Raw genomic sequence first — 18,995 nt, 5'->3', positions numbered from 1 at the left:
AATCATGTTTTATATTTGTAGATCTTTTGAGTGTTGCTTGATTACTTTTGATTGATTGCTGTGCTGACTGGGCAGAGAGCCCTGGAATGCTAGACTTGACCCTTGAAAAGTTTTGTTTTTAATGGATTTAATTAATTACTTGAATTCATTCTTATGCATTAAAAGTAACATCAGACCTGATCACTAACTTGGCAAATGTGCACGCATGTACATATAATAATGAAATAAACCAAACATCAGATTGCAGACACACAGGCATGTGGGGGAAAGCTGCTAAAACTGCAGGCAGTGTGAGATGTCTGGAAATGTCGGTGTGACGGAGAGTTTTGCTCTAATTGTTTCCACATGTGCTCAGGCACAAGAATAAAGCTCACTTTGAAAACACTCACTTATCATCCAATAGTTCGGATACTGAGCCCAGACCAAGCCCAGACAGACAGGCTGGTCTCTCCTCCCTGAGTTAGCTTGCTGCAGGCTCTTTCCCCACAAGATCATGCCATCATGAAGGGAGCGTTTGGAATTGTCGTCATCATCCTCCTCTTCTCTACTGCCGCTTGGGGTAAGTACGCAGTTGTCACTGCAGTGAAACCTGCAGGAACATTTGTACCCACATGGGCCTATTTGTTTTACTTTCTTATTTTACTGTAGCTGTATAGGCCTGTGTTTGGGGTCAGTAAGGGACAGGTAAAAAAAAATGCTTGTTTTTCTGTTAAGAGCTTTTGCAGAAATCCTGAATTTCCCTAGTAAACAATGTCATATTGTAGCTCTGCCTACTCAGTTAAACCAGATGGTTTAAATGGCTCCCAAATGACGCCTATAAGGTTCTTGGGGCCATTTAAAGATTTTGTGTAGCCTTAACTTAATTCTTCTTGGTATATAACAGAGCCAAGATAGCAAAAGCCAATTTGTTTTTCATATGTACAGTTTGTATTAGTCTATACTGAGAAGATACTGTTTAACTGAACTAGATTGTAACTGTCTTCAGGATCTTGTAGGATTTGTTAAATCTTCTTTCCTAACCTGTGTTGTAGAACCTAGCCTTTGATTTTATTCTGTTGTTGTATGGGTGTGGGGGTGCTTTACAGCTAAGAAGATGCGCTGGTGTACGGTATCAGAGGCAGAACAGAGGAAGTGTGCAGACCTGGCTAAAGCACTAGTAGCTGCCTTACCACCTGTTGCCGTCACAGCCTTCGCTAGACTGTCCTGTGTGAGATCCTACGGCACAGCTGACTGCATCAATAAGATACGAGTGAGTTACTATTACCAGTCAAGAGGAGCGGTTATCGGTCCTGGTCCTGCATGTTGTTGTGTTCTCCCAAACACACCCAGTTCGCCTTAGAAAGGGCTTCTGAAATACATCATTGGTTGTATTGGGTGTGTTGTGAGCAGAGGAAACTCTAAAATGCGCAGAGCTGTGATATTCCAGGACCAGGATAGAGAACCACTGTTCAAGAGCATTTATTATGTGCACTGCTAGTCAAAATTTTTTTTTTTAAATAAATTAGCAAGTTTTCCTAATCAATATTGTTGCTGTGCTAACAAAAACACATATCTTCAAAATGGAAACTTTACAAGAGAAGGCAAAAATGTTTTAAATTGTAATATAAGTTATTCTACAATATAAGTTTTATACAATTTTTTGACCATTTCTATTGATCCATTCGTCATGAAATGTTCACACAATGTAAAGGACAGCTGCTGTGCTCAACTGGTGTAGAAAAATAAAAATAAACTTAGGAGGAGCTTTTTCACATTGATCAAACCATATGGCTAAAAAGTGAGTTTTTATTACTTACATGATGGAAAAAAGTACAAATTAAATATATATATATATATATATATATATATATATGTATATGTATATGTATATGTATGTAGTACTTCTTTGGAATTAATGCCGGTCCCCACATAGTGTAACCCCTTGTTGTGATTTTGGCACTCACAAGTACACAAACCTTATATACATATATATGTGTTTAAACCTCCTTTGGGCCAAAAATAGTTTCAGCATGTACTTTTAATAGTATCTAAATAGTTTGGGAAAAACAGAAACTGTTTAACTGTGATTTGGGCAAAACATGCTCTTTATACCAAGTAAAACATTTTGAGGGGGATTAAGACAAAAGTTGCAAAATATATCCAGAGCATTAGCACATAGTGTTGGTGTATCCTGTTATCAAAACATTTACTGGTGTTTTAGTTACTTATTTGTAACAGTGTAATCTTGCAGAGAAAGCAAACTTTTGACAGGCAGTATACTACAAGGTACTACATTATGATCATGTGTTGCAGTAAAATACAAACATAATTTGCTGTGTTTCAATCTGAGGTAATGAGAAAATATGCCAGACCAATCACTAGAACTACTACAGTGCAAAACTGCAAGCACTGAAATCTGCAACATCCACCCTATAGTTAATATGATCTTTGTATACTTACATTTCAAACTGATGCATTTGGCAGGTGCTCTTATCCAGTGTAATTTACAGTTTCAGAGGGAGACGAGCGTTTGGAGTCTTGCCAGAGGATTATTACTGGTGTAGAGTGTGCTTGCTCAAGCAGAGAATAAAACTCGCCACTACACTACACCAACCACCACACTTAAAGCTACACTCAAAGTACATTCGAAGCTAGTTCTACGGTTGCCTATAATATGAGTGCTATATTGAGATATTTCAACAGTTCCTCACTGTAAAATATAGGTTCTCCTCCTGTCCTTTCAGGCTAATAAAGCAGACCTTGTGACCCTGGATGCCGGAGAGGTCTACTCTGCAGTAAAGCAGTTTGGTCTCACAGCAGTCGCCAAGGAGATCTACACTGATGGTAGAGATATGCACTCCTTATCCACTCAAGTACTTACATTCACAGGTTCCCTATATAGGTGTACACTTACTGACTAGACCATTTGTTGCTGCTGTAGTCAGCCACTCTCTACACCATTCATCATCATCAGTTTCTGATTGGTACTAATGTTAGCAGCTTCTCTATTTGTCAACCATTTCTTGCTACTGCACTTCAGTAAATGCACTTTTGACAGTCAGAGAGTTTCCTAGTGTAGAGGTAATATAGGATTTCTTTCTAAGATGCTTTCAGCTGCTTAATATTGTTCAACATTCACATGTTCTTCCTCAGGTGGCTGTATCCTGGCTGTGGCAGTAGTGAGGCACTCTAGCACGCTGGACATCCGCTCTCTGCAGGGTACAAGGAGCTGTCATAGTGGCGCTCGATGGACTGCAGGCTGGAGTCTACCTTTAGGGCACCTGCTCTCCCGCAACTACCTGCCCTGGGCTGAAGAACAGCCCCTCAGTCAGGGTGACCAGTCCTGACTCTTATATTGTAAAGATGGATGAGGAGATTCCTCTCGAAAGGCTCATATTCTTTGTTGCTGTATTTCAGTTTTTCTTTCTGAAGTCCACTAACAAGTCGTAAATTCATTTTTTACATGATTATTTTCCAGCGTCTTTTTAACTGTTACAATTAAACAGGATGCTTCTGTTACTATAGCTTTAAAACTGATATATTTAAGTCTGAAAAGTGAAAAAAAAAAACTTTTGTAACAAAAGCAGCCTGTTTCTGTATGAAACAAACACAGCTTGTAATAAAAACAGGCTGGGTGGAACAAATTGTTGAATTTGGACTGAATCATAAGACGTCTCTTTTATTTGCAAAAAAAGCTAAAGTTTTTTATGCCATTGGACTTGGGGAATCTCAAAATATAGTTGTTCAACCAACAACACTGTTGTGTTTACTATAAGCAGCAGTTGTATGGTATATTTTGTTTGGTAAAAGTTTTAAATGAGTTTCATATGTGCTGTGTTTCCTGAGCTATGTTTTCATTAAGAAGTCTGCCCTGCTCTTGCTAAAGGTTTTGACATTTATTTGATGTGGTCACTGGGCTGCAAGTGTTGAGCATAACGTGGAGTGCTTCCTCTCTGTCTGTGCTCTGCCAGCGGTTAGTGCCTTCTTCAGTGCCAGCTGTGTGCCTGGAGCAGCTGCCATGGCAATCAGCCTCTGTTCCCAGTGCCGGGGTCAAAGGTCATACAACCCACAGAGGAATGCCCACTGTGAAACTTCTCACAGTGAACCATTCTACCACAACCAAGGGGCGCTCAGGTAACGAGTAAACAGTAACATAATCTTAATTGTAATCTATTCTGATTACTTGTAAATTGCTTTTGGACTTATTTTGACATATACTCCTATGCTAAAATTTAAGTTGTTTCTATATGTTAGTTGGTTGAATGCTGAATACTTCATTGTGTCTGTTCAAAGTTCAAACATATGGCCCTAACACTCGAACCACACAATTTTTCCAAATCACAACTTAGCGTAGTCATAGTGACACAGCTGGTATGCAGTTTGTTTCTTAATGTTGCCAAATCGAAAACGTAACCCTTAAAGTAATCCTTAAAAATGGTGGCTGTAATCTGATTCCACATTGTTTCAAAGGGTATTCTACTCTGATTCTACTCAGGTAGTTAACTTGAAAAGGTTTCATGTAGCCCGTTAATGCTCAACTCTGGACCTGTACAGAGTTGAGCGTTATAGAGATGTACAACTCCATTTCCAAAAAAGTTGGGACGCTGTGCAAAATGTAAATAAAAACAAAATGCAATGATGTGCAAATCATTTGAACCCTATATTTCATTGACAATAGTACAAAGACAACATATCAAATGTTGAAATGGAGACATTTTATTGTTTTTTGAAAAATATACACCCATTTTGAATTTTATGCCAATAACACATTCCAAAATAGTTGATAAGGGGGCAACAAAAGTCTGGTAAAGTTGTGTAATGCAAAAAAAACACCTGGTGGTTAATTGGCAACAGATCAGTAAAATGATTGTGTATAAAAAGAGCATCACAGAGAGGCTGAGTCTTTCAGAAGTAAAGATGAGGAGGGGTTCAACACTGTGAAAGACTTCACAAGTAAGTAGTGCAACAATTCAAGAATGACGTTTCTCAACGTAAAATAGCAAAGAACTTCTGCTTTTCATCATCTATGGTACACAATAACATTTAAAAGATTCAGAGAATCTGGATAAATCCCTGTATGCAAGGGACAAGGCTGAAAAACAGTATTTGCTAGCCATGATCTCTGAGCCCTCAGATGGCACCACATTAAAAACCAGACATGATTCTCTAGTGGAAATCACTGCATGGGCTCAGAAATACTTCTGAAAACCTCTGTCTGTGAAAACAGTTCGTCGCTGCATCCACATATGCTAATTAAAACTCTTAAATGCAAAGAAGAAAGCATATATAAACAGGATCCAGAAACACTGCCACCTTCTCTGGGGCCCCAGCTCATTTAAAATGGACTGAGGGGAAATGGGAAAGTGTCCTGTGGTCCGACAAATCAACATTTGGAATTCTTTTTGGAAATCATGGACGCTGTGTCCTCTGGGATAAAGACCACTTAGCTTGTTATCAGTGCACAGTTCAAAAGCCAGTGTTCATGATTGTATGGAAGTGCATTAGTGCACATGGCATGGGTGACGGGCACATCTGTGAAGCTACAATTAACGCTGAATAGTATATACATGTTTTGGCAACATATGCTGCCATCCTGACAACATCTTTTTCAGGGAAGGGCTTGATTTTTTTTCAGCAAGACGATGCCAAACCACATTCTGCATGTATTACAACAGCATGGTTCTGTAGTAAAAGAGTCCGGGTGCTAAACTGGCCTGTTTGCAGTCCAAACCTGTTACCCACTGATAACATTTGGCACATTATAAAATGAAAAATATGACAAAGGAGACCCCAAACAGTTGAGCAGCTGAAATCCTATAACAAACTAGAGCAAGAAAACATTTCACTTTCAAAATTACAGCAGTTGGTCTCCTCAGTTCCTAAACGCTTACCGAGTGGTGTTAAAAGAAAAGGTGATGAAACACAGTGGTAAACATGCCCCCGTTTCAACCTTTGATATGTTGTCTATGTAGTATTTTCCTTTAAAAATGTGGTTTACATGATTTGCATATCATTGCATTCTATTTTTATTTACATTCTGCACAGCGTCCCAACTTTTTTGGAAATGGGGTTGTACATCATTTAGTGTTAAATTGGGCATTGAACTTGACCAAAGGAGTGAAATAAATGACAAGGTAGAGGTGGACAATATGATGGAATTTTATCATTGTCGTGGTAAATTTGACTATTGTGATCTTGGATATCATCTCTAGTTAAAGGACACAAACCATGTTTCATTACAAGGAGGTCATATTAGTCCTGTTTGATGTAGCGCAGCACACTATATGAAACACTGAAATCATTAGTTTTTCATAGCTATATTCAAATGTCACCACCAGTGCATTGTGCATTTGTGTCAAAATAGCGTACTACATACAGTGTACTATGTCTTTAAATATTGTAATATTTTAATATTTATTGTAATACAAAATTATCGATATTTTGCCATATTACCCACCCCTTACAGCATGTCCTAAACAGGTGGTTTTTAAGGCCAGTCCTGGGGACCCACTGCCACACACAATTTCAGGTATTTGCCCTCAACTCATTTGATCCAACTCATGAAGGACTTGATAGTTGCCTGATGTACTGGTGAGTTGGGGCAGAGAATAGTTGAAGCTATGCAGGGAAGGAGGTCCCCAGTACTGAAACTGAAAACCACTGTGATAAATGGCATTAGTCCTGGGCTTTTCACACACAGACATAGCTGTTAGACTGGTTACAGCATCTGTAGATCAGAGCGGTTAAAGGATCTCCGAGTATACAACCAATAAACTGTATACAACCTAATAAACTGTGAACTCAGTGTTAACTGTGCTTGCACACATTGGCATTTCACAAATTTCCAGACCTATTCCTTCTTTTCTGTCCCTAGGTGAAAAGGGGACTACTACTATGCAGAGTCTGTTTTCACCTACTGACCCTGGGTAGTCAGTTCTACCTGTAATGCCCCTGCTGACATACTATTATCTATATAACATATAACATATATAACACAATCTCTGTCTCCCAGGTGTCTAAAGTCTGGAGCAGGCGATGTGGCTTTTGTGGATCATACAGCTCTGGACAGCATAGATGGTTAACACAAAGCACAATATCTGATAATATTAATTTGTACTTAATGCTACTTTGTTCATCAGTCTTCATTGTATAACTTGTAATGTTTGCTGAGGCAGCTCTTTTACCTCCCTCTTTGCTCTTCCTCTCTCCCTGCTCCCCTCTCTCCCCTGCAGACAGTGAGAAGGATGAATACAGGTTATTGTGCACAGATGGTACTCGTGCTCCTCTGAGCAATTTCAGGAAGTGCAATCTTGGGCGTGGCCCTGGCAGTGGGGTGGTCACACGAATGAACCACCGCAAGATTGCCCGCAAATTCCTGACAGCGGCTCAGGTGATGTCTGCAATCTTTGTCTGTGGTAGGGTTGTAATGATGCACAAAAGTTCAAAATTTGATTCAGTACAATATGTTGATGTCTCGAATGGATACATATTTGACACTGCAAAAACAAGTGCCTGAATATGTGCCTTGTGATGCAAGATTTTTTTTTCTGTGATTTGTGGCTTTACACATACAAAAGATACTAGTGTTTGATTATGATTAATACCACCATTATTAGAGAAATAAAAACATGTTTTCCATTATACATTAGTTGTTATTCTTTTTCAAAACCTTGTTGCATCCAAAATGATTACAAACTGATATACGGCATTGAAACTCTTCATATGTTAACGTTTGCACCATGTGCAAAGCATACATGCATGTTCATTTAAGTGGGGTAACAATACAGATATTTTCAGGATCAATGCTGAGGTCAAAAATTGGATCAGTTACAGATATTTGTGTTAAAAATGTTTATTTTACAGAGCTCTTACTATATACAACCCAAAGCACAATCACTATCATTTGAGTGTGGGTGTGTCCATAGCATAACCCTCGCTCCACCATGCTCTCTTTACTCTGGAAGGCTGTGCCCAGATGCTGGGTTTTGATCAGCAACCATGGTTTCCACTAAAGATGGGCAATGAGAGTCAGTTGGAAGAGACCGAGAAATGTCAGCGATTTCAATACAATGCTTCAAATTCAGTTTTTCAATATTTTATTGAAATCGCTACACCTCTAATTTCTGTCAACTGTCAAGTGGTTCTCAAAATCCTTTTCAGAGTCTTTTGACAGTTCTCAAATCTGTTTATTAGATGGCGTTTGGCTGGAGGGGGAGGGAACGTCAGCGTTTCCAGCTTTTTAATTCATCAGTTTATGACACAAGTGACCTGCTCTTCAGTGACGTGACTAAGAGACTATCCATCCTGCAGGAAGACATGGACATGAGTCAGGTTTTGGGACTGGACTATGTTGCTTTGCTCAAGGGCCTTGGACATGAAGGTGCATTCTGTGTGTTTGTGAATGGAGAGAGTGAAAGAAGGAGTGTGTGTGTGTGTGTATGTGTATGAACATTTTCATATGCATTTCTGTGGCCATTATCTTTTTGTATATTCTCTGATTATCAGCTTAGCATTGCATGTGTGTGTTTAGGTAGTTCACTGGAGGACAGTGTGGTGAGGTGGTGCTGTATAAGTCATGCTGAACAGAAGAAATGTGAGCAGTGGGCTCTCAGCATTAAATCAGATCCTCTGGTGTGTGTGAGAGCCTCATCCATGAGCGACTGCATTGAGAAGATCAAGGTCCAGTAAGACAAAGCTAATTGTTAGCTAACATAATTAACTACACATTTGTGAAAAGAATACAGTAATAAAGCCGTGCAACATATAAGGGGAATGTGTTGACGATCACTAGAGAGGCACCGGTATGAGAACTGTGGGCAAATGCATATATCCGATATATAAAATGTAGAAATTGTGTCTGAATCCACCTAGATTGGCATTACAGAGCTGATATAACATTAATTTATGGAGGGTTACATATAGTGATACACCAATCCAAGACACTTTTTGTATATCCTTTGTATCAGCACCAATACTGAATGTATTAAATGAGTCATATGGAACTGAATGCTCTACATACAGGTAATAATTATGAATGCTCACCTTACTGGCAAACTTGTTTGTTTAAGGAAATGAAAGGTGTTTGTTTGCAAATGTAAAATGTGTGAAACATGAAATTTTCTATGCAAAATACTGCACAATTTTTTCAGAGTATCAGAATAAAAGCCCCTTTTGCAAAGCATATCACAATAAATGGTTTATATTTCAGAATGTTTTTATCAATTTAATGTAGGCTTAAAAATAAAAGTTATGAGATTTCTGGGTGATTTAGTAATCATAAAACAGTTTGTTTAAAACAGGTGTTTAGAGTGATCAGTGTGCCTCATTTAAAAAAAAAAAAAATAATTACCAAAATTTCTTAAAAATTGGCTGATATCCTTATTTTAGGTATTGGAATCAGCATCAAGAGAAAAAATGTTGGATTGGTGCATACCTACTTAAAAATGCAGTAAGATGAATAAAATGCAGACATTTGAGCACAGTAGCTCAGTGTCGCCTAAAAATTCTTCTTCTGTTCTTCAAATATAAGCTTGAAATATCAGTCTAATCTAAATATCTACTTAATGCTGAGGATTTGAGTTTAAGCAAATATTTGTTGATATCGATTCCAGTACCATGGTGCATCCCTAGTGATCACACACAGTCTCTATTGTATTGTATTGTATTCTATTGCTTTTACATAACAGTTTTACAGAGTAAAGAAAATGTTCTTTATATTGTATGTTTCTTTCACCAAAAAAGTAGTTCCACTACAAACTAGCTGTAAAGCAACCATTGCTGTTGCATATTAAACAGTGGTTTGCAGAATTCTGCAGATATAGTGAAAAAATATGCTGTTATCAGATATAATAACACAAATAGAATGCTTTTTAACCAGTCACCGTACAATTGATGTTAATGAGTTTTGCTGCTCTGTGCCCTGTCCTTTGGTAGATACCTGAACTTACATACTGAGACAACATTATATCTTGTTAATTATATAATCAGATTAAGCAGACAATCAGATGACATTCTTCTTTTCTGTTTTCTTACAGAGGGATGAAGTGGATGCTGTGTCCCTGGATGCTACACACACCTTCATAGCTGGGAAGTGTGGCCTTGTACCTGTAGTAACTGAGTATTATGGTGAACAAAATCCCATACAGTATGGATTTCCTGTTCATTTTGTACATGTTTCTGAGCACTTCATTAGTATCTACACTCTTTCCCCATTTTATCAGCTCCATTTACCATGTAGGTGCACTTTGTAGCTCTACAATTACAGACTGTAGTCCATCTGGGTTTTTTTTTCCCCTCTCCCCCCCCCATAATTTTTATTCCACCTTTACCCCATTCATCATTGGTCAGGACCACCACAGAGCAGGTATTATTTTGGTTGTGGATCATTCTCAGCACTGCAGTGACATTGACGTGGTGGTGGTGTGTCAGTGTGTGTTGTGCTGGTACGAGTGGAACAGACACAGCAGTGCTGCTGGAGTTTTTAATCACCTCAGTGTCACTGCTGGACTGAGAATCGTCCACTAACCAAAAATATCCAGCCAGCAGCATCCCACTGTTGAAGGACTAGAGGATGACTTACACAAACTATGCAGCAAGAGATGAGTTATTGTTTCTGACTTTACATCTATAAGTTGGACCAACAGGGTAAAGAATGTCTAATAGAGTGGACACAGTGTTTAAAAACTCCAGCAGCGCTGTTGTTATTGATCCACTCGTACCAGTGCAACACACACTAACAAGCCACCAGCATGTCTGTATCACTGCAGTGCTGAGAATGATCCACCATGAAAATAATACCTGCTCTGTGGGGGTCCTGTGGGGGTTCTGACATTGAAGAACAGGGTGAAGAGAGGCGAACAAAAAAACAAATTAACTACAGTCTGACCTACAAAATCCACCATATGGTAACTGGAGCTCATAAAACGGACAATGAGTGCAGATACAAGGTAGGTGTACCTAATAAAGCACTAAGTGTATGTATTTTTATATTTTCTGTCCATAAGGGGAGAAGTGCGAATTCCCTCAAGGAGAAGGCCATTTTGAGACTAAAGGTAAATGATGAGAATGATCTCACCTACAATTACTTACCTGTATTATATTTAAATGAGAATTCCACCATTTTTTTATTTCAGAATAATTTACTTATAGCATAAAATAAAAAATAACTGAGAAATAAAAAACATTATTGAGAGCCTTCTTATGAAAGATGCACCACCCTTAAAAAACAGGGTCTCCCTGCACACACCCACTGCAAACCATGAAAGGCTTGTTAATGAGCTGAGTAGTTGCATCATCTGTATTTGGTACGTGTAGAGCACTAGAACTGGAGGCTGAAGTCCAGCACAGTTTGGTGATTACCCTGTTCTAGCTCACCAACCAAACCTGGTAATTAACTGATGAAGCTGAATCAGGTGTTTATTACCAAACTGTGCAAGAATCTGGCCCTTCTGGACTGGAGTTTCCACCCTTGTGCTACAATGCGCAGAGCAGGGGGGCCTCCAGGTCCAGGGTTGGCGACCAGTGCTTTTGAACACAGGTCAGACTCTTTTTTGTTTTGCTTTCTTTGCTGTTCAAGATGCTCTCAAAAGTCTTTTCCAACACCAAAGCTCACAGGCACCAAACCCATCTTTTTGATAGTTATAATACCATTTTGATAGTTATAACATTTAGTCATAAGAACATGTTTTGTATAAACTGATATCTTCTGGTAACTTGCTTTTTACTTGCTCTTAAATGCTCTTAATAGTACACAAAGAAAGAATGTGTAGATTTAAACCCCTTTAAGTGATGCCAGCGAAGACAGTGTAGACATTGTGACCCCTGGCTCTTATCATTTAAAACACTTTACATGACTTCTCAATATATTGAAATTTTGACAAAATGGTGGAGTTCCCTGTTAACTCTAGACAAGATTGATGAAAGCTTTTACTATGTGAATCACCCACATGTGCAAAACCAAAGTTGACACCTGACATGTATGTCCTCTTTGACCATGTAGACTTGCCGTTCTTGTATGGTGTGGCTGTGGTACGTCGCTCCAGTAAAAACATGTATTTTGGTAATATGGATGATCGACGCTCCTGCCATGGTCACATGTATAGCCCTGCAGGCTGGGTACTGCCTGCTAAACACACACTGAGCGCAGAGCGTAACAATAGTGCCTCCTGTGAACCAAACAAAGGTACTACAGCTCCCCCCAAAAGGAAGAGTTATACACATGTGAGACAAGTGTATTATGTAACATTATAACTATATTTAATCTCTATAACATTATCATGATTTATATGAGGTTTTTATTCTATAGCTGTTCAGTTCAGAATAATTAATATTGTCTTATTGATTGTCTGATTAGCTGTGGTATATTTGTGATCACAGTGTATTCTGAGGTGTTTTGGAAGGGCTGTTTGCCTGGAGGTCAGGGCAACCTGTGCAAAGTGTGTGTAGGTGGGACAGAGGAAGCTGCCACGAAGCGCTGCTCTGACAATCACAATGAGCGCTATTATGGAAACATGGGAGCACTGAGGTGAGAGAAAGACAATGTTTATCAGGCCTCTCAGTACAATGACACCATCCATGTCTGATAGACATTACCCTATAGAGCCTATATCTACTATAGATATGCAACAGTGCTTATTCTGTTGTAGGTGTCTGGTTGGAGACTCCAGTGGTAAAAGCTATGGAGATGTTGCTTTTATGGAGCACCATAACTTGGAGGTCAACATCGAACGTAGGATGGATTGCACTTTTATCCTGTGATGTGTGTCAGTTACGAGGTTGCATAATCTATTTGCTATAGTTTGATTTCTGTTCTTTTTGGTCCCTCATAATAGCAACCCAAAATGGTTTTCACATTTACTGAAAAGTAATTTGATGGGAAAAAGTACACAAGTATCCCGAATGCCTCCATTTATTTATTTACAATCTTACTTACTTATTTACTTACTTACTTATTTGTACACATCTTGAAAACAGCAACTGCCCTTTCTGTCTCTTATAAAGTTACTGCTTTGGAGGTACAAGAATTTATGACTGACGATATTTTGCTGTCCACGGTCAGATTAACAGATAAAGTTATTCACCTTTGCATTTTAGAGTCTGTTGCCCTTTATGGCCAGTTTATGACATTCTCATTATGTTTGATGGGCAGGTCTGAACAGCAGTGGCTGGGCCGAGGGCTGGCTTGCGTGGAATTTTCAGTTATTGTGTGAGGATGGAGGCCGAGCTGCAGTGACAGAGTGGAGCACCTGTAACCTGGGAGCCATCCCTCCCAATACTGTCATGACAAGACCCGTACTCACTGCTCGCATCTACGACTTTCTCATGAAGTCACAGGTCTCAACATTGTGTCCTTTATTTGATCAAGGGCTTTGTAATACAAGCCTTTTGCAGTTTCTGATTATACTAAACAGTAATAACAGAATAAAATGACATGGTCTTTATGCAATTTAAATTAAATATAGCTTTTTTCTTTCTGTTGTTTCTGATGTCTTGTACCCCCATACGAGGCTGTTTTTATCAGGAATGTTAGACATCTTTTGATTGTAACATCATTAAAATGTTAATCAGTGTCCTTCAAAATGTAAAGGTTAGTCAGCAGTGCTCATTTCTTTTTGTCCTCAGGAGACCACTGCAGCACGTCTAGATTCTGAGTTCTATCTGTTTGAGTCTCAGCAGTATGGTGAAAGTGACCTGCTCTTTAAAGATGCTACTCAGTGTCTGGTTCACACCAGTCATATGGACTACCGTACTATACTGGGAGAGGAGTTCTCTTCTCAGGCAGAAAGCATCTTTAACTGCACAGATTCAGGTGAGACATCATACACACACACACTATTATAGTCACTGCTTGATGTCATGATAGCTTTTGTAGCAGTCTTCATTGTCAACAGAATTTTACAAGGTGAAAAAATGATTATTGATTGAAATGATTTATTTTAAACAGACATTCTGAAGTTTTGCAACCAAGATGTCTGCAGCATATTCTGAACAACCTGAAGACCGCATGTGACATCAGGATAGTCTTTTTTTTCTTTCCACTGCACAATAACTTAATACTCCTGTTGTCTAAATGTCTTGCTGGCGGCATGCATAGTGCTTGGGAATGTGATGTTATAATGCAGTGTTTTATGAGTGATCCACCATTGTGGCAGGGTTCATCAGTCTAGGCTGGTTCAGAATAGCTGAAAAACACCAACTTTTCTACCTGCTTTCCTTCATTTTGGCTGATCTGTAACTTATGGTCTCACTAAATACGTTTCCAGAGATGACGTAGCATGTGAATTTACGCGACTACCAGACATGACATCCAATTCCAATCCCTGTTGGAATGAGGTTTCAGGTCCCTAAGCGTTTAAGAGTGTTTTATCCACACGGGGCGAACGACCACTGGTCAAATAAGTCAGAAACCATCGGTTTTAATAGTGATTTGTCGCCTGCCTGTATCAAGCATGGAGACAGAAGCGGCCGAAACGCTACAGAACTACATTTCCCAGAATGCACTCATACATGTAAAGGCGGAAATGTCTTTCGGTGACCCACTACAACACTCAAGCAATGTGAGCGCCGTAGTTGAGTAATTATGTGGACAAAATTCTCTGTATCGGTAAGTTTGTACTTTGTTTCGCTGCTGTTATAGATTCTGGATGTAACGTTACTAGACCTAAACGACGTCAGTTGTAAGACTCCAACCGGACTTGACAAATGACAAAACTCAGCTGGTTAACAAAACCTATGTGGACTGTCATTGTGTGTCAAGCAGGCTGAACGTTATGCAGTGTTGTGAGGAACAGGTATGTCTCTATACAACCGAATTCAGCATGACGAAGTGAAGGAGTTATTGAGCTCATGGAGATGAGACTCAGTCAAAAGGACATCTAGTAAGCACATTCTGAGTGTTCAGTCTGCTTTTACTCACCCCAGGAAGAACAGTGTAGCCTATTCATCAAGAAGGGACGTTTATCAAATGGGGTATATTTTAATCACTGACACAAAGCTATGAATATGTATTGTATTTCATAGGGTGACCGTTTATTAATAAAATACTTTTTTGTGTTTTCTTTTGATTATGTCTTATTATAATGTAATATGAGTTTGTCATGATGCACATTTCCAGCTTAGAATTAGGCCTATTACCCTATTTAAAAGATAAATCCAGTGCTGTTTGGTTTTAATGCTAGTTTTTAGAGACAGGCTGTCAAGTTGCATATTTATAAGAAAAATCCTGCATTAATCTTGTTTAACTCCATGTCTATAATGGAGAGTCAGTAAGGTGTTTTTTAACAAGGGTGGATATACCAGTACTAATAATTCACTTCAAACCAAGACACTCTTACATTTTGGTACATTTGGAATCCCACACCTTAAAGAAGAAGTTGGGCGAGAACAAAAAATCAGTTTGCATGATTTTTCCTTTGCTCAAATGTAGTTGATCTGCAAAGACATTAGTCTTAAGTTTTAACTTAAACCTTTACTTGGCTATAAAATAGGCAGTTCACTATAGAGTTCCAACTAAGTTGGTCGCAATTACTGTTTTGTTCATTAATTCAGATAACAGTATGTCACAGAGTGTCAGAAACCACATTTGTAATCTCAAATAAAACCACAATTGTACGAGATTACTGAACAATTTACACATAGTAGTTTGCACAGTGCTGATTACTGGGGTATCAGCTTCCATTACTTAGCAACATTAGCCGTGTAGCTCCAGTGCAAAATTAAGAAGCAAACTTCAGATTCCAAACTTGTTTTGGCTAACCGGCTCCAACTGGGGTAAGGAGAAAACTTTTAATTAATTTTATTTTACAGACTATTCTTTTAAGTACAGTCTAACTTTGAGTGTGCTTCCAGATGCTGCTGTCATGGCGATCTCTGCCTCCATGTCTGGCAGTAGGAAAACGGGCCTCCTCTGTTTATGTTGGTGCTCTGGATTTTGTTCCAGCCAGCAGCTCAGTCGACAGGAGCTCTTTGGAGCAGCTCCAGATGTTTGTAACCCGAGCCTCACGTCTGTTTGTGATAACTGGAGCAGGACTGTCCACTGAGTCAGGAATCCCTGACTATCGGTCAGAGGGTGTGGGGCTTTATGCACGGACAGACCGGCGGCCCATGCAGCACTCAGAGTTTCTGCGCAGCGCAAAAGCCCGGCAGCGCTACTGGGCCCGGAACTATGTGGGCTGGCCACAGTTCTCCTCCCACCTGCCCAATTCAGCTCACTATGCCCTGAGGGACTGGGAGGAGAAGGGCAAAGTTCACTGGCTTGTCACTCAGAATGTGGATGCTTTACATTCAAAGGCAGGACAGCAGAGGCTTACTGAGCTGCACGGCTGTTCTCATAGGTAAGAAAAAACATTTACCCTTTACAGTAGTTATGTAGAAACAGCCCATAAACTGAGCTTTCTCATTTTAAGAGCACATTATGAGTGAGACCCTGCATAATCCTAAATTGTAATATACAGCACTCATTCAAAGGTTTCATACATAAGCATCATTGTTACTACTTATTTTGGTGTTAGCAGCAAATTTCAAGCATTTAAAGTGAAGCATTTAGATAAAAGCATGCAAGATTACGGAAAGCTTACATAACACCAGGTGTGTCCAAACTTTTGATTGGTATTTTGTATATATGTATCAGGGTTATGTGCCTGGGTTGTGGTCAGCTGACTGCCCGTGAGGAGCTGCAGAAGCGCTTTGCTGCTCTGAACCCCGGCTGGGAGGCAAGTGCAGGGGCAGTGGCACCAGACGGAGATGTGCTGCTGGAGGACGAACAGGTGCGGCACTTTAGGGTGCCGGCGTGCCAGTCCTGTGGCGGCATCCTTAAACCTCAAGTGACATTTTTTGGCGATACAGTTGAACGTAGGACTGTGCAGTTTGTGCACGACAGGCTGGCTGAGTGTGATGCTGTACTTGTAGCTGGATCTTCACTGCAGGTGAGCACTGATTGCTACTGATGCTCATACTGAATCATTCAGAACATTTGCGCAAAAAGAATTAACTGCTTCTATGGAGCAAGTTATTTGTTTAGCCTGTTCAGAATTGGCACTTAGAGGCTGCTTGAGTCCTGTGGTGTGAAGTAGCTGCTGCAACTCATGTTTCCTACACGAGGCTTAAGTTGGCTTCTTCTTCGCCAGCCTCTTATTAAATTATTCCGTTCCACCTTCGAAGGAGCAGCAGTAACATGTAACAGACTGGTTAAGTTTAGTCTAGCGTTTTGACACATTTAGATGATGTCTTAACAAATAAGTTTGCATATCTGAGATATTAGCACAGCTATGTAATCTTCGTATTAAGCAATGTTGGAAAACTATCGCCTTTGAATATAAAGCTCTTTACCTGTCATTGTAGTTGACTGAGAAACCTCACTATTTTAAACAGCTTGGCTAATCAACCATCCAGGGGAGACTAACCAAACATTTTTTAATGTTTGTCAGACACATTTGTTGACTCTGCAAAAGAAAAAGAAAAGAAAGAAAGAAAGAAAAAAAGAAGAGCTTTTTCAGTTTGCCCTTGTTGAGAGAGTGGGATGGATCCCTGCATGCTGGGTTAACGGTCTGACAAACAGCCACATTTCACTTCTCTCACCTATAAAGGTATGTAGACTCCAGGTGTTTCAGCCAGGTGTTCCAGGTGTATAAAAATCTCCATAGACAAATAATAGCAGTAGAATGAGTTGTACTGAAGAGCTCAGTGACTCTAAATGTGACACTGTCTTAAGATGCCACCTTTGCTACAAGCCAGCATAAATTTCTGCCTTGCTTGATCTGCCCCCGTCAAGTGTAAGTGCTGTTATTGAGAAATAAAATGTCTAGGAGCAACAACAGCTCAGCCACAAAGTGGTTCTTTGCAAACTCAAAGAGCAGGGCTGCCAAGTGCTGAAGCTTGTAACAACTGATGCAACATCAGTGCCTGACCTCAAAAATGCTGTTTTGACTGAATAGGCACAAATTCCTAGAACACTTTCACAGAAGAGCAGAGGCCTGTAGAGCTGCACAAGGGGCTAAGTCTATATTTATGCCCATGGTTTTGAAAAAAGCTCATAAAGGGGCTCATATACTAGCCCTTATAGGTGTGAAGGTCAGGTGTAGTTATATTTTTGGCCAGAGAGTGTACTTCAAGTAGTGTCTATAACAGTTTCACTTGCCATCACCACAACAGCAACGTTCTTACTAATGTAAAGTTTTTAATAAATATTCCCTTTTTCAAAGCAACACCCGTCATTTTTGGCACAGAATCATGCTTCTAAATTGTAATTACAATGTATATATAATAAACATTTTTATTATTCTGCCCAGAAACTCTTAATTTTTTCCACAAGATGAATTGGCTTGGTGGCCCTAGTGGCCAGTGCAGATTTTTATGTCTGTCTACCCCTGGGTAGAGTGGTGTATATATGTACTAAAACCAAACCTGCTGTTATGTCCAGGTGTATTCCGGGTACCGTTTCCTGTTAGCGGCCAATGAGAGACGAATCCCAGTGGCTATCCTGAACATTGGCGACACAAGGGCTGACCACCTTGCTGAGCTTAAAGTGAGTGCACGCTGCGGAGAAGTGCTTCCAACCCTCAATCCCACCTGAGATGGAGAAACTGATGGAACTTCGTGCTTGCCTTTTGACTCTGAAACCATGTTTCACTCAGTCTGTACTGTTTTACTTCATGGCTGCTCCTGTAAAACATTTGGGCTCTACCTCAGTATGGAAATAACAGAAAACACTAGAGCTGTTAAGTGGCTTAATTATTTATTGTGGTTGATTTGTTGACCATAACTGAATTTTAATGGTTTTATTTAGTGAAAATGTGGAACCGGGCCGAATTAATGATGGAAAATTGGGAAAACGTAGTCTGTGGGTAATGCAATTATATCTTTGGCTTTTATAGCCCATCAGTGAGCCCATTTTTATTTGCAACTCAGGTTAACATGGTAACATCAAGGTAATGAACATCACACATAGGTGACGTCAGGATAGTGCTGAAATGGATAGTGCTGTTAAGCCCTTTGGAAATTTTTCAACCAGTTTGTTGACT

At 39.6% G+C, this 18,995-nt stretch overlaps 2 protein-coding genes across 3 annotated transcripts; both read left to right on the top strand.

Moving 5' to 3' along the window:
* Positions 1–402: 402 nt before the first annotated feature.
* zgc:172271 (uncharacterized protein LOC100000381 homolog) lies at positions 403–14,143 on the top strand. The gene is made up of 17 exons (XM_036570903.1): positions 403–559; positions 1,086–1,249; positions 2,724–2,823; positions 3,133–3,312; positions 3,951–4,113; positions 6,992–7,056; positions 7,212–7,369; positions 8,173–8,359; positions 8,510–8,658; positions 10,014–10,104; positions 10,983–11,030; positions 11,978–12,160; positions 12,355–12,502; positions 12,624–12,706; positions 13,127–13,311; positions 13,600–13,786; positions 13,922–14,143. The coding sequence occupies exons 1-17, from the start codon at positions 502–504 to the stop codon at positions 13,963–13,965; spliced, it is 2,193 nt and encodes a 730-aa protein (XP_036426796.1). The 5' UTR covers positions 403–501; the 3' UTR covers positions 13,966–14,143.
* A 350-nt stretch (positions 14,144–14,493) lies between these two features.
* Positions 14,494–18,918, top strand: sirt4 (sirtuin 4). 2 transcript variants are annotated; one of them, XM_036570905.1, is made up of 5 exons: positions 14,503–14,581; positions 14,738–14,855; positions 15,826–16,310; positions 16,607–16,901; positions 18,395–18,918. In XM_036570905.1, the coding sequence occupies exons 3-5, from the start codon at positions 15,826–15,828 to the stop codon at positions 18,545–18,547; spliced, it is 933 nt and encodes a 310-aa protein (XP_036426798.1). In that variant the 5' UTR covers positions 14,503–14,581; positions 14,738–14,855; the 3' UTR covers positions 18,548–18,918. The 2 variants fall into 2 exon arrangements, with proteins under 2 accessions (XP_036426797.1, XP_036426798.1); XM_036570904.1 differs by lacking the exon at positions 14,738–14,855 and having other exon boundaries at positions 14,494–14,581.
* Positions 18,919–18,995: the final 77 nt, after the last annotated feature.

Source organism: Colossoma macropomum, unplaced genomic scaffold (genome assembly GCF_904425465.1).
Source record: "Colossoma macropomum unplaced genomic scaffold, Colossoma_macropomum, whole genome shotgun sequence".
NCBI lineage: Eukaryota > Metazoa > Chordata > Actinopteri > Characiformes > Serrasalmidae > Colossoma > Colossoma macropomum.
Note: the sequence above shows the minus strand (reverse complement) of the source record. Positions and strands in the feature narration are given on the sequence as shown.

Coding starts and splice junctions, on each gene's coding strand:
- sirt4 (XM_036570904.1), top strand. CDS start 14,558: ATGTGGACAAAATTCTCTGTATCG. Junction 14,582..15,825: donor GGACAAAATTCTCTGTATCG/GTAAGTTTGTAC, acceptor GTGTGCTTCCAG/ATGCTGCTGTCATGGCGATC. Junction 16,902..18,394: donor TAGCTGGATCTTCACTGCAG/GTGAGCACTGAT, acceptor TGTTATGTCCAG/GTGTATTCCGGGTACCGTTT.
- zgc:172271 (XM_036570903.1), top strand. CDS start 502: ATGAAGGGAGCGTTTGGAATTGTCGTCATCATCCTCCTCTTCTCTACT. Junction 3,313..3,950: donor AGAACAGCCCCTCAGTCAGG/GTGACCAGTCCT, acceptor GTGCTCTGCCAG/CGGTTAGTGCCTTCTTCAGT. Junction 11,031..11,977: donor AGGCCATTTTGAGACTAAAG/GTAAATGATGAG, acceptor TTGACCATGTAG/ACTTGCCGTTCTTGTATGGT.